General features: G+C 39.0%; 1 protein-coding gene across 2 annotated transcripts in view; it reads left to right on the top strand.

Moving 5' to 3' along the window:
* Positions 1 to 14104, top strand: part of LOC124376290 (cytoplasmic dynein 1 intermediate chain 1) — a 61460-nt gene that overhangs the window by 10961 nt on the left and 36395 nt on the right. For both annotated transcript variants that reach the window (XM_046835302.1, XM_046835301.1), the window contains 2 exons: positions 1039 to 1098; positions 2387 to 2502. In XM_046835302.1, the coding sequence (XP_046691258.1) occupies positions 1039 to 1098; positions 2387 to 2502 (176 nt within the window). The remainder of the gene's footprint in view (positions 1 to 1038; positions 1099 to 2386; positions 2503 to 14104) is intronic.

Here is a 14104-nt window from a genome sequence, read left to right as displayed (position 1 = left end):
CACAATGCTTCAATTCTAATAACAATACCCCATAATGACAACGTGAAAGAAGTTTGTTTGAAATCTTTGCAAATTTATTAAAAAAATTTATAAATATATCACATGCTCATAGGCATTCACAGCCTTAGCCATGACACTTAAGATTGAGCTCAGGTACATCCAGTTTCCACTATTCATCCTTGAGATCCAGAAAGGCAAACACCTGAGGTCCCACAGTTAACAGTGCATGTCGGAGCACAAACCAAGCCATGAAGTGCAAGGAATTGTCTGTAGACCGCTGAGACAGGATTGTATTGAGGAACAGATCTGGGGAAGGGTACAGAAAAATGTCTGCAGCATCTGGAGTTTGCCTAAAGGCACCTGAATTATCTATCTATCTATCTATCTATCTATCTATCTATCTATCTATCTATCTATCTATCTATCTATCTATCTATCTATCTATCTGTCTGTCTGTCTGTCTGTCTGTCTGTCTGTCTGTCTGTCTGTCTGTCTGTCTGTCTGTCTACAAAATACACATACAAGCAAGTGTAAAATATTACAAAAATTCAACTTCACAATTTGAATTGAACTGAAAGCACTGATTGCTCAGACAGCAGCAAGTCAGCAGTGAATAATAGCCATGTGGAGCCATTTCAAGGTTTCTATGACACATTAGACAAGCGATTTGGTAAGCGTGCACACTTGAACATGTGCAGTGTTAGGATTTTTAGCATTACTGTACCTGTGGGGCCACAAATTATTTTTATTCAGTATTAGCAGTTCTGGTGTTATCAAATGAAGTCATAGTTGCATATTTACTAATTAGACCATGAATTTGTGATTTAAAAACTACTAATATATCTCATTGTGGATTGATTTCTGATTACATTTCACAAATCAATTATTCCAGTAATATCCTTGTGACTGGTTTTCTGGTCTTGCATGTTGTGTGATGGTGTGCTTAGTGTGACAGTCTGTATTATTAGAAATGAGGCTAATCATGCATGTTCTCTCCATCTTTGATCCCTGTGTGGCGCCCCCTGCTGCTCATTCCAGGACCCTGCAGTGGGACACTGACCCTTCTGTTCTCCAGCTGCAGGCTGATTCCGAGCTCGGGTATTTCCACCCTCCTCTTTGTTATTTCTATTGCTTTCCCTTAATTATTTTTCCCGCTTGCTCATTTTCTCTTTTTTGTCTTTTTTTAAAGCTCAGTACGGCATCTTTCAATCTTTCCCTGTCTGGCCTTTTATTTACCTTCCTTTGTCTGTCCCCAACGTGGCCCTCCCATTCTCATTCTCCTTATTTTTTAATGTTTTTGTCTGGTTTAAATGCTTTCAGCTAGATACTCTCCAGCTGTTTGCCAGGGCCTGTGTATGACATTGATTGATTTACCCAAACCAGTACAGGTGCAGAGAGCTTTTTTCAGCCTATGTATAAGATTTTCTGTATGAATACAAAATACATATTTATTTGAATTTCACCAGACTTATTTGTTATATATGTAAATTATGCATTAATAGTTGACAGGGACACATTAGTATCATTTTATTCAAGCTGAGTATGAGTACATACATACTGTAGTGACTATGATAGGTTAGCTTTTAAACTCTTTTGTTAGCTAGCTGGTGTTTAGCCACACTGAGATTAAAAAGGTGAGTACTTTGGAAAAGTTCCGAACTCTATAAAGCTCTGAAAGTCCTCTTCATTTTGTCAGGAATGATTCATTGTGAAGAAAAATATCCTGGGATGTTCAACTGACTTGCAAGCAATGTGTAGACAGTTTTCTCACTGCTCTAGGTCTACACTTTCCACGATCGCTCATCCTGTTCGGCATACTTAAGCAACCTGCCCTCATTCTCTCTATCAATAATGAAGTCCAAATGGTTGCCGGTATTGTAGGAAGAGAATGTTATCACTTCCATTCCATATTTTCCATTATTTTCACGGAGCTCTATGAAATCTGCTTGCCATCTTTCAACATGATAACCTGTCCAAATCACTGAAATTTTATGCTGTCTGTTTGGTATCACAAGATATCAGATGAAGTCAGAGATGGTTATATTATGAGTAGTAAGGAAGTAGTGAGTGAGGTGATAGCTTAGTGGTTAAGAGACATTGGATCTAAAAGTCATGAGTTTAAATCCCATGCACACTAATCTGCCACTCTAGGGCCCCTGAGCAAGGCCCCTGAACCAATAGCTGATCCGTTGTATGAATAAGTTAAATGTAAGTTGCTCTTTATAAGGGAATCTGCCAAATGCCATAAATGTAAATGAGTAGGATGTAATAAAACAGTATGAGATAGATACTAATGCCAGTATCAGTAATGATACATCTCTTTGTATTTATAAATAGAAATGTATCCAATACCAAAATTGTTTTGGGTTTGTTTTTATGTTCCCAGCCGCCGGATGCACAGACTGGGGGCATCCAAGATAACCCAGGTGGATTTCTTGCCCAAAGAAGTGGTTTCCTACTCTAAAGAGACGCAAACTCCTGTAGCAGCACACCAGTCTGAAGGTACTCACTGGCTCATATTTATAAAATCTGCTCGCTACAACATGGACTGCTGTTATTGCTGGTCATAGCAGTCCACCAGTCTGTGGATTATTAGTGGTTCTATTTCGTCATCAGCTGCTATCACGGTTTAAAAATTCAATATTGTCTGCTTCATCCTGTCACTTATATTTAAGCTACCGTAAATCAGTGGCCATTCTATTCCTTTTGGGATTCACGTGAAACATGTTTTTATGTTAAACCTGTCTTGTGTGGCCCCGCTTTAAAAAAAAAAAGAGTAAGAAGAAAAGTGTCTGCCCAGGGAATCGCTTTGATTTTCATAACCGTCAGATTCGCTGTCATTTTGGCTGTCTGGTTTCATTGGGAAGCTCGAACCCGGGTGGATTAAGATTCATTTGACCAGCGGTGGCCTCCATTTCCTAAGAGGAAAGCCAGGCGAATGGCTCTTTGAAAGAGATGCCTGCCCATCAGTGGCTCTGCCTGGAATACAGAACAGTAAGGGCATTGAGACGGCCGTTAAGTGGATGCAGACTGGGGTAATTTCAGATGTCTTCTATCATCAGAGCATCACCTGAAATTGTGCTGGTGTCTCGAGGGAGGGCCACTGGTTTTACTTCCACATCTTGCAGAGATCATCCCTACGGTGTACTGTATATCAGTTAAGGAGCTCCAGAATGTCAAGGCTGTTGTATAATAAGCACTAAATATAGTGTGTAGAAAATCTGAAATGTGGTCAAATGCCTTATCAATGCCGACGCTCCTTTTTTAAAACATTGTTCTAAACAAGCATATAGCATATTCAAGCATTCTATTGTAATGGTATTTTTAAATGCATGACCTTGTTAAAATGAGGCACATATACGGCTCAACTAATTTGATTGCATCCTCCAGATTCGGGAGCCAGGCCTGGTATAAAACACAGATGGTTTCCAAAAAAGCGCCCTAAATATCTCCATATGGATGGTACCCCTTAACAAGCGCCGGCTGAGGTTTTTTTTCTTTTTTTTTTTACATACCAAGCTTGGTAGATAGAATGCAGAGGCATGCAGATTTGCTCTGCCGCTTTGCTCTCCCATTCCTTCTGTATTGTAATGCGATGATCAGTAAGCAGTGCACAATAAATAGGAATTTTGGCAAAAAGAAAGAAAGAAAGAAAGATAGAAATGAGTGCTATCTTCCTCTTCTTTCTCTTAGACTTATCTCTGTTTAGTTCCATCATGTCTGGATTCTACACCATCTTCTCATGGCTTCTTGATCCCTGTGTTGGCAACAGCTGCTTGCCATGTGATTGGAGACTTCCTGTCATTATAATTGATGTGTTTTTATTCTTTCCACTTCCTTGAAGCCTGATCAGAATTAAAATTGCTCGTGGAATTTCCTGTCAAGGCGAGCCATTTATTCAGCAAGTGCAACTACTGACAAGCCTTTGATTGGCCGCTGCCTTTATTGATGTTCATGTTTTGTGCAGTTTGTTTGTTTTGTCTTTTTTTTTTAACCTCCGTCCTCTGTCTGCTTTGGTCTGGATGCAGCGTCGGTTGTGGAGTCGAGACTGCCACCTGGTGAGAGCTGCATGACTGTCAGCAGGTGACCCTGCTTTGGACAAAAATGAGGAAAAATAGAGAGAGAGAGAGAGAGAGAGAGAGAGAGAAAGAGAGAGAGAGAGAGAGAGAGGGAGAGGGGGGTTGATGTATCACTTCGCCACCTGCTTGCACTCTGTTTGTTCAGGCCATTCAGGAAGTTTCTTTCACTTATTGTTGAACATAAACAGATCCTGCGTGTGTTTGTGTGTGTGTGTGTGTGTGTTGGTGGGGGTGTGGGTGTGGGTGTGGGTGTGGGTGGGGGGTTGGGGGGGTGTAGCAGATCCTCTATTTCTGGCAAATTCCAGTGAAAGCCAGGTGCAAAAATTCCCTGATATTGAAAACTCTCACGGTTATTAACAACAATACTAACAGTGACAGTTGTGCAAACCAGAGTTCACTTTCAGCTTGCCAACGGTTTATATACCTTAAAAAAAAATACTTCGATTTCTACCCAGCTTTTGGTCCTGTTGACATTGCAGTATGATGATGATGCGAGATGATTTCAAATCAGTTTTCCTATTGTACTATTTTTTTTTTTTAACTAGGAATAGATTCTATGGTAAATGTGGTTCCCACACAATTTGTTAGCTACAGTCCACATAAGCGCAAAATGTTTTTCTCTAAACTTTTTTCATTGGGTTGGATCCGCATTCCAACATTTTTCAAGTGCACCAAATTGTTTGCACGTGCACGCGTTACTTGATTGGTCAGGAATTTGGCAGGGTATGTTTCAATGGACACTTGATGTTGTTTCTCATCAAGGGTGTTTTACTTCTGTAGATTATGCATGTACTAATGCTTTAATTGATCATATATATAATAGAGGTCGACTGACAGTGTATTTTACCCAGTGGCGGGCCGTGCATTTGGTACCGGGGCCTTCAGTGGGGACTTACCCAACTTAATCCACCTCTTAATACCACCACTATCCTGTTGCAATTATAGAAAGCATCAATACAATACAAAAACGAGAGAGGAATTTCACATATGGAGGCTGAATACTATTTCACTAAAGCAAGAAACCCAGTTAGGACAACTCCAAAACTCTACAATACCACCACTGTGCACCTACATCATCTGAAGCAGTTCAGAACCAATATTTGTCTAATAACATAACAAAAACATAGAAATTAAAATAAATACTACCTACTCACAAGAGATGCAGACTCATAATTTGCACCACTCCTATCCTGGCCTGAGACACCCTAGCTAGCTTTGGGGTTGGCCGACCTCTCCTCATGATGTCTAGCTTTTCTTCAGAATGGATTTTTAAGTATGTTTGAGACCAAATCAATTTCTCCTCCTCCGTAGGTATAAAAAAGTCTAATTTAGATGTATTAATGTGTGTAGTGCTTCACACGTGTTTTGCCAGTCGAACTTGGCTGTAACAGTTGGAAGAAAAAATGCTGACGATATTCCGGGCCAGCTAGCTGCCTTGTGAGGCGAATATGAAATCTAATTGGTTAAAGAAACAGACCCGTTGGTAATATTCTCTATGGTAAAAGGGCCAGCAGTATTGACTTTGCAGGCCCTGGGCAGATTAGATTGACATGGCAGCACATAGAGGCTGAAATCTGATTGGACAAAAAATCACATACACGTACTGGAAGCAGTGCAGCCAAGAGAAACGCTACAAACTGAGAATAAACTGTTGGGAATAAATTAATACAATTTCATGACCGCCCGCCACTGATTTCACCGATACTGATAGCTAGGTTGGATTGTACTTGCTGATAACTGATAATCAACTGATAGTTTTTTTAAATAATACTGGAAAAAAAAAAAAAATCCCGATAACACTCTTTTAAAAATAGTACTGAGCCTTTTTACAAAAAAAGTTCTGAATCATGAAAATGTGCTAAATGAAGTAAATATTCATGCATTCAAACTGAAAAAAATTTAACACTTGAAATAAATAAAAAACATTTACACCCAAAATTTATAAAAAAAAAAGACAGAAATAAACAACAGTTGACATCAGTAACTCGCCTTTAAAAGGCTGTTCTTGCACTGTATAACGCAACCCGGAAAAACTGTCAGTGTGTATTTTTGCTGATAGCTGACAGTTCCAACTATCAGTGCTGAATAATCAGCAAGACCAATGAATCAGTAGACCTCTAACATCCAATTAATATAGGACAATTATTGCCATAGTTTAAATAGAAATTAATTGTGGAATTTATTGATAAAAATTTGACAGCTTCAGATATTTAGGTAAATCCCAGTTCAATTACTTATGGCTACTTAGATGTGCAAAAGTCTGCACCGAAATGCTATGGATCACAATAGTAAAGTTAATTAAATGGAAAATAACACTGTAATACCTTGTACAGGGTTACACACAGAGAATAATGCATGCCAACTGTTTTATAGTCTCAGTGACTGTCTGTTTGTCAGAATTTAAAAGCCACACCCCTTGTTTTATTGCTTCGCCCATATCAATGTACATGCATCTATTTCATGACTAAAAAATATCCGATCAAATGATTAATATACCTGCATAATGTCACAAAGTTTAATTCTTGTACATGATAGTTAAATTATGCTTTTAATCAATTTGTTTTTATATCAGATCTCATGTTACGCATGTGTAGAGCATATGCAGTGTTTCCCTTTCAGACCAGGCTCAAAGCCAATGTATAATTTATGAACAAAAAAAATGTGTGTAAATAATGTCATTGACTTTACCCTGTGCATTATACAGAATAATTCTGCCATTTTTATCTTTATGTTTTACAATTACAGAGATAAAATCAACCGTATGAGAAACCAAATGCCAAATCAAAGTCAAATAACACAAGCATGTACTGAACATGAACATGCACTTAGCATGACCCCCTCATAGTGTTCACGGGGTTATGCCAGTTTTAAGCTTTTGACTTTAAGCTATGGCTCTGTGTTTGCATGTTACTCTAATAATCTAATGCAATTGTTTGGAATTGATTTCCTGTCGCATCGTTGCTGTACTAAATATGAGTAGTGTGAGCTGTGACCAGGTTCCTGTTAGCTGGTAGCTTAGAGATAATTCTCTGCTTTCTATGCATTGTCTGTCTACAGTCAATCAAATTAGCCAACTTGGATTGGCTGTATAAACATGGATTCATTGTGGGGGAATTAATATGATCAAACTTATAATTGTGAAAGACATAGTAGAAGCAAAGCTAATCCAATAGATGCGAAGCGAGGGTCCGTTTTTTCCCAGCTGTATTTGTGTTTCAGGCTGGCTCACCTTACAGAAAATTTATCATTAACTGAGCTGAGTCTAAAAATGAATACGAAAAATGAATAAGGTCTGCTTTTTTTTACGGTAACAGCTGATAATTACGCATTTATGAAAGAGCTGAGGTTTCCTTTGAATAAAAACTTCCACATGGATTTTTCCAAACTCATGTTCTTCAGAGTTAAGTAGCCATATCACTGAAGCATGGCCAAAACCAGTGGACCTTAGCGTTGTGGGAGAGCCAGAACGCTGACATGGCATTGCTAGACCCTCCGTTTGATTTTCATCAGATATCAGAGATAAGTATCAGCCATTCTGCTGTAAAAATAAAAAAATTAATTCTCAAAAAAGAAGCTTTCAGCTGAGCAAGGATGTGTCGAGGCTCACTAAGTCTGGCAGAGGGTCAGGGTGGAAAGCGGGCCACCGTTGCTAGGCATGGGTTTCCAAAACGAGTCTCACTCAGAGAGAACCCCCCTCAATGAGCCGTGCTGGACATGGTCGAGGAGCTGCTGTTCTGCATGCAGGGGGATGGCTGCTGTGATATCGTAACTGTGATTACTGTTACTGAACCACAAACGCCACTTAACCATAGTTTTACAGTTTTCACATTTCCCCACCTTGGAATTCGACGCAAATAAGGTTAAGGGTTCACATGGTCACAGAAGCCATTTTTTTCTGTTAATCTCAGTGTGTGGTTTGTGTGTATGTGTGGGTGTATGTGTTTTCGAGCTCATTTCTGGATCATTAGCTGTAAAATCTCCACTGGGAGTATGTATAATTCACAGACCGACTTTTTATTTTTATTTTTTTTTCTCTCTCTGCTGTTTTAACTGGTGGTGGGCCTTAATGTTTCCTAATTACCAGCAAACTCAGTTTGAACTAGTTTGTCTGTAAGGCATTATGGAGCATTGACCGAGGGCATGTCATGCCACATAATAAAGTAGTTAGCAAACTTTAAAATGCAACTGGCCCCACATTAATTTTATTTTTTATTTGCAAACATTCTAAAAATGGTTAATGACCAGACTGGACTAATTCCTAACCTCTATAAGCATGTGTGAAGATTAAAGTCAACCATTACTTGAACCAGAAAACGTACGCAATATTGGCAAGAATACTGAGTTCTCAGTCATCAGTGAGCTGAATCCAGGTGCTACACGATCATGCCGTTTGCTCTTCTATGTGGCTTGTCATGTAGGTTCCCTGCGTTCTCCATAGCCAGCAGCGGCATATTGACCCTGGCTCTTGGTTTTTCTGGGAGCGCAGCTGAGCCATGCACCCGGGTCACATATGGAAGTGTTTGGTGCTGCCGTGTTGTTTCAGCTCTCTCATGCGAGCGAAAAGCTTTGGGTGTCAGCATTCACAAAACTAAAGGTTAGCGCCAAAATTCCCCCTCTCATGCTCATGGCTTGTTTCTCCTCCCAGAGCTCTGTCTGAGGGTGCAGCAAGAGTCATAGTGAATTGAAATGCCGTTACGTTTTTACTTTTTTTGATCTGTATTGTCAGAATTAATTGGTGACATCAGAGCCGGCAGTTACCTCTACGCCACATAGTGTACGTAGTGTGATTTTCATTCAGGGCTCCAGTTTCATGGCAAAAAGAACGTTTGAATTGAAACAGTATGCCAGTCAAATCCAGGAGAAAAAAATGATATCAGATGAAATGGTGTGTTTCAGAGTCAACAGAACATGCCAAGCAGGACCCAGATGCAATTTTTCTCTCATACCACCACATATAATAGGATACATGAAACGGTTCTCTGCCAAAAAGCGTCTGCTGTCCACCGATAATCATTTTTGCCGTCTGATGTGTGTTTCTGATCGAATGGAATGTATTTTCATTCCTATGAATACTCTTGCTGCAATCCTTTTTCTATGTACTGAATTGAACTTTTAAGGTTTCCATGGTCTTTTGGACTCCCTGAAGGATTGATGTTGAGTTTAAGAAAGGCAAAAAGCAGGCCACTGCACTTCTTTTATTTCAACGTCACTCATGCCATACGTCCGCAAATCAATATCTCCACATGGTTTGATCTTAATACAGAATATGTCCAACATTCCTCTGAAAATATCTTGTCCTTCAACAGAAGGAAAATTGTTCTGGATAGAGTAACACCAGAAACAGATTGACCTCTACACACACGGAACGCACACATTTAAAGGATATACACTACCGCACACGGCCATCAGAGAGCACTCTTAGCACACGAGACGTACGAGTCTAGTTCCAAAGGGAACAGTATAGAGACCTAAGAGAATAATGTACTAGACGTTTTTATTCATAAATCCTGGGGCCCAAATACTTTGTCACCTATGACTTGTATGAAATGCAAGAGCTTTTTAGTTGTTAAATGAATCTGCGCAGTGTTTATTTTCATGGCAGACCAGAAATTGATCCTATATGTGATAAATTTCTCTCTTTTTCCATTTTCTTTTTTCTTTTTTATAAAAACACATCCTGTCAGACACATTTCACACAGCGTTCTATTTGATATATCATCACTTCATGCCTTTTCCAAATTCTCAGCGAAACCGTCCTTTCTTAGGCGACTTGGTGAAAAGTGAGTTTAGCTCAATGCCCTGGTTGAGTGGCTCATTTTGACAGGCCAGTGTTTGGAAAGTTTGAAGTCATGAGGTTTAATCATGCTCTGTGGCCGGCCTGTGCATGGCGTGGCATGATGGCTCTCTTAAAGATGTGGTTCTGGGAGCACGCCAGCTCCACTGGCACCACGGTCGCAGGCCGCAGAACCAATGCAGCTTAGAGCCTCGGCAGTTCAAAGTGAAAAAGCTGAGCAATGGGAGAGCTCAGTGTTTCACTCAAAGTTTGTGTTGACTGTCATAGACTGTATTTCACGCATTAGTCCTTTCTTTTCTTTTTTTTTTTTTTACTTGTGTCTCATTCATTATTTGTCTTTGATTCATTTAAAAAAATTCTTTCTGATCCTTAAATAAATGCTATGGGTTGGCTGAGGTTATTCCTTAAATACCAGCTATCACTTGAACTGTAGACAGTTTCAGTCGTTTCTCTTTTGTATTAAATGATGTGGTTTTAGTTAAAAGAAGTGAAATTGCATTGGGACGTTGCATTACCTTGACTTGAGTAATTAAAATTAAGACGTATTTTATAACTTTAAAAAATAAAAATAAAAAACTGTCATAATTACCTGGAAAAAAAAGATGTTCTTAAAAGTGTTTTATGTTTGTGTTTTTTGGATCCATTATCAGTATTTAGATTTCTTAAAAATAAAAGTTAAAACAATGTTACATCTGTTGTTGAATCTGTTGTTATATGAAAAATTTGATTGAATATGTTTTTGCTAAATACAGGAAAATAAAAGCAAATGCTGCAGCTATTTATTTATCTATTTGTTTATTTAATGTATTTCTAGTATATGGCATTACAAATGCAGATTTACACTTATATTATATACAAAATCAAACTCATTTGTGAAGTAAGTACTTTAAAAAGTTTCATACTGAATATTCGAAAAAACACACATGCACACACACACACACACACACACACACACACACACACACACACACACACATTGTTCTGTGACATAAATGATGAGTGTATTTGTATTGTATTGTTATATTGTCTGGCCCTGCTCTTTAGATTTATAATACTTTTTAGTTATATATTATATTATTATATTATATAGTTAGTCTTTTAGAAGTAATTGTTTATTTATTATTAAATTTCACAATAAGAAATGATTTGTGCATATTTCATACAAATGTCATTATACCATGACAATACCACCTCTATTATTCTTAAAAAAATAACATTTTACTTTTAAAATATATGTTATAGTAGTATTTAATTAGCACAACAACAAAAAACTAGTAGTAGTGAAAATTGTTTTTTTGGTTATCCTTTAATTAGCCACATATATAAAACCTTTGCTTTAATAAAATATAAAACCTACTTCAATTCTGTTTTTTTTTCTCCCCTCCAAATCAGACAAGGCCTCAAAAATCACTCAATCTGGAGCATTTCCTGCATGCGTTAGTGGAGGTTCAGAGTAGTTATCTGTGTTCAAAGTGACTCGTTTGTTTATCTCTGTTGCACTGAATATTTCCAGACCCCAGAGCACTGAGTCGGAGGGAGAGGCAGATTTGTGCCAGCAGATAAAGGTTTGATAGTGCTGCTATAAAAGGCACAGCGGGTTTGATCTGAGACGTTTGTCATGATGACAAATGAAAATGAGGATGCAGAATGGCACCGAAAGGCCGAGCCCGAAATCTGTGCTTTCCAGTAAATAGTTTAGTTTTCCACAATGCCCCACTTCTAAAGAACTTTCGAAAAAGAGCAGATATGGAGGAGAGTGATTGATATGCATGCATTTGATAGCGTTTTGGTTCATTTAGAGATATTCTTTGTTGATTATTTGGAATCTTTTAATTGGTTGCATTTACAATGTAACAGTGTAGAATAGGAACACTCTATGGCACTAGATGTGTTTATGCTAGCTATAAAATCATGTTATAACTTGATTCAATTATTACTTACGCCTCTTAATTTACAGTATTGTGTGCCCCTTAATACCTTATAGAGACTTAAAATAAAGTTTATTGTTCTGGTAGAGTTCATGACTTTGCTTTGCCTGTCATTTATATGTAAAAAAAAATAGTAAAATAAAATACATTATTTAGTAACTACATTACAATCATTAGTTGTGAACATCTAGAAATCCCAGCATTCGAATCTTAAAGGATTAATAGTGACCAATTTTGCATATTTTATCTTTTAAGTTAGAAGGTCGTCTGATATTAGTCAGTCGCAGTATGCTGGCATTCTTGGTGGCTATGTGTATATGTATGGAGATGAGAGGGGGGCATAGGGCGCTTTTAGCCCACGAGTGCACAGCTGCAGGAGGCCTGAGGGGGAAGAGTGGCTGTGAGTCAATTAAAGGCTTGCCTTCTTTTTCTGAGCTCAGTGTATCTTTTCCTCACTCTACAGTACGCATTTGATGAGCACGGCCCAGAGAGAGGAAGCAGGCTTTGCCCCCACAGCTTGACTTCAGAAAATCTCACACGGAGTCCTAGTTGAAGTGTGAAGAAAAGAGAAAGATCTTTTGTTGTCTAGAAGTGGATGAGTCATGGTGCAGAGACTGCAGCAAAGCCATCAGCATGCTTTGCAGAAAGAGTTGAGGTAGTGTCAAGAAACAAGAATGAATGATCGATGCTGTCATTTGCCCATTTATGGTCAGCATTGGTAAAGGATAGCTGAATTTTCTTCATGAAAGCATTTAGAGATTTCAGATTTAATACATTAATATGAAGTAGCTTGTAAATTGTGGCAAGTGCTTCTCAGGTGTTAATGAGCTTTTCTAGAAGGGTTTAGAAGCTTGAACTGACTTTGTGTTCTGTGCAGTGATACAGTGTTTATGTCATGCTTGGGGTGGCGTGCCAGTGCCACATTAGAGACTTCTTTCATGTCCACATTTGCTGCCGCCTCCTCCTCCTCTGCTTTCTGCACTCTGCCTCTATTGTGGTCTGCAGACTGCTTGACACCCAACTTCTGAGGCGCAAATTGTGTCTGAATGTCAGTACTGGCTCACAGCAGAATAGATACACAGTATACGATGGACAGGCAGAAACAAGGTCTTCCCCCTCTTTCGCCATCTTTCACCCCACGTGGAAATACCCCTCATGCTCATGCTCATACTCAATTCCATTTTCCCTCTGTATTGAAGAAAAGACATGGTGAGGAACACCAGCCACCCCATTCTTGGCACTGCACATTAGAAGGAAAACTCCCTGCTTGTCAGATGACGGGGAATTTTTTGGATTGTGTAATGAGCTCCATATCCCAAATGGGAGGCCTGGAGTTGCACAGCTTGGCCCAATAAAAGGCTGGATGAAAAGCTGGGGCTCATCCTCCTGCCGTTTAATGGATGGATCCCATCCTGCGCGTGTGTATTTTTTTCACTAGCTGTGCCACTTTGCGCCATACCTTTGCGCCTTTTATGAAAATGCTTCGTGTCAACATCTATCTATCACCAACAGGACAGGCGTTGACCATTATACTGGATGCCCTCCAATTCACCCAAACAAAACCACAAGTTTAATATTTTCACCATCACACATGTTTCCTGTTTCACCTTTGTTTTAATGAGAGATTTGAAAGGCAAAAAAAACTTTCTTTCACATCATTGCAACAAATTTTATTTCTGGGGTGATTAGATACACTCGTCTATCTTTAACGGCTCAGTATTTACACCTTGGTTGATGATATAGAGACAAAGCCTGCATTCATCTGGTGTCCTGGCATACAAACTGATGGCCATCATCATGTCTGGCTGAATGATATATAAGCAAGCTGAGCTACTGGTTTAAGATCTTCATCCTGAGAACACTGTGACCCAGTGTGGATTTGAATTGACACTAGCAGCATGAGGAAGCTGAAGGAAGATTGAACAGCTATGAGATGCTGAGGATGTCATTACCATGCTATGTAGGCCCAGAGTTTCATCAAACTGGCAGGCAGGGAAGAGTGAGCTTAATACGCTGCCCCACAGAGCTGACTGGTATTACACGGCAGGTGGAAAGGAAAAGTATCTTGTGACTGAAGATTACATGCCCAGCGACTGTGTTAAAGCTGCCCCTTCGCATCTTATGTATCTCAGAGAGATCTTTTCTTAATACCCCAACACCCTGAAGGTAGTTCAGTGTAATTTCAGATGGCATGTAGAGATTAGCTCCTTTTAAACTGTCACAGCATTATGTTTTTTTTTTAATTTTCATAGTGCCTCAGCTCTTTGTCATTTTACGTTCTTCACCTCTATGAATGTCATGAA

This window comes from Silurus meridionalis, chromosome 22, assembly GCF_014805685.1.
Source record: "Silurus meridionalis isolate SWU-2019-XX chromosome 22, ASM1480568v1, whole genome shotgun sequence".
Lineage (NCBI taxonomy): Eukaryota > Metazoa > Chordata > Actinopteri > Siluriformes > Siluridae > Silurus > Silurus meridionalis.
Note: the sequence above shows the minus strand (reverse complement) of the source record. Positions and strands in the feature narration are given on the sequence as shown.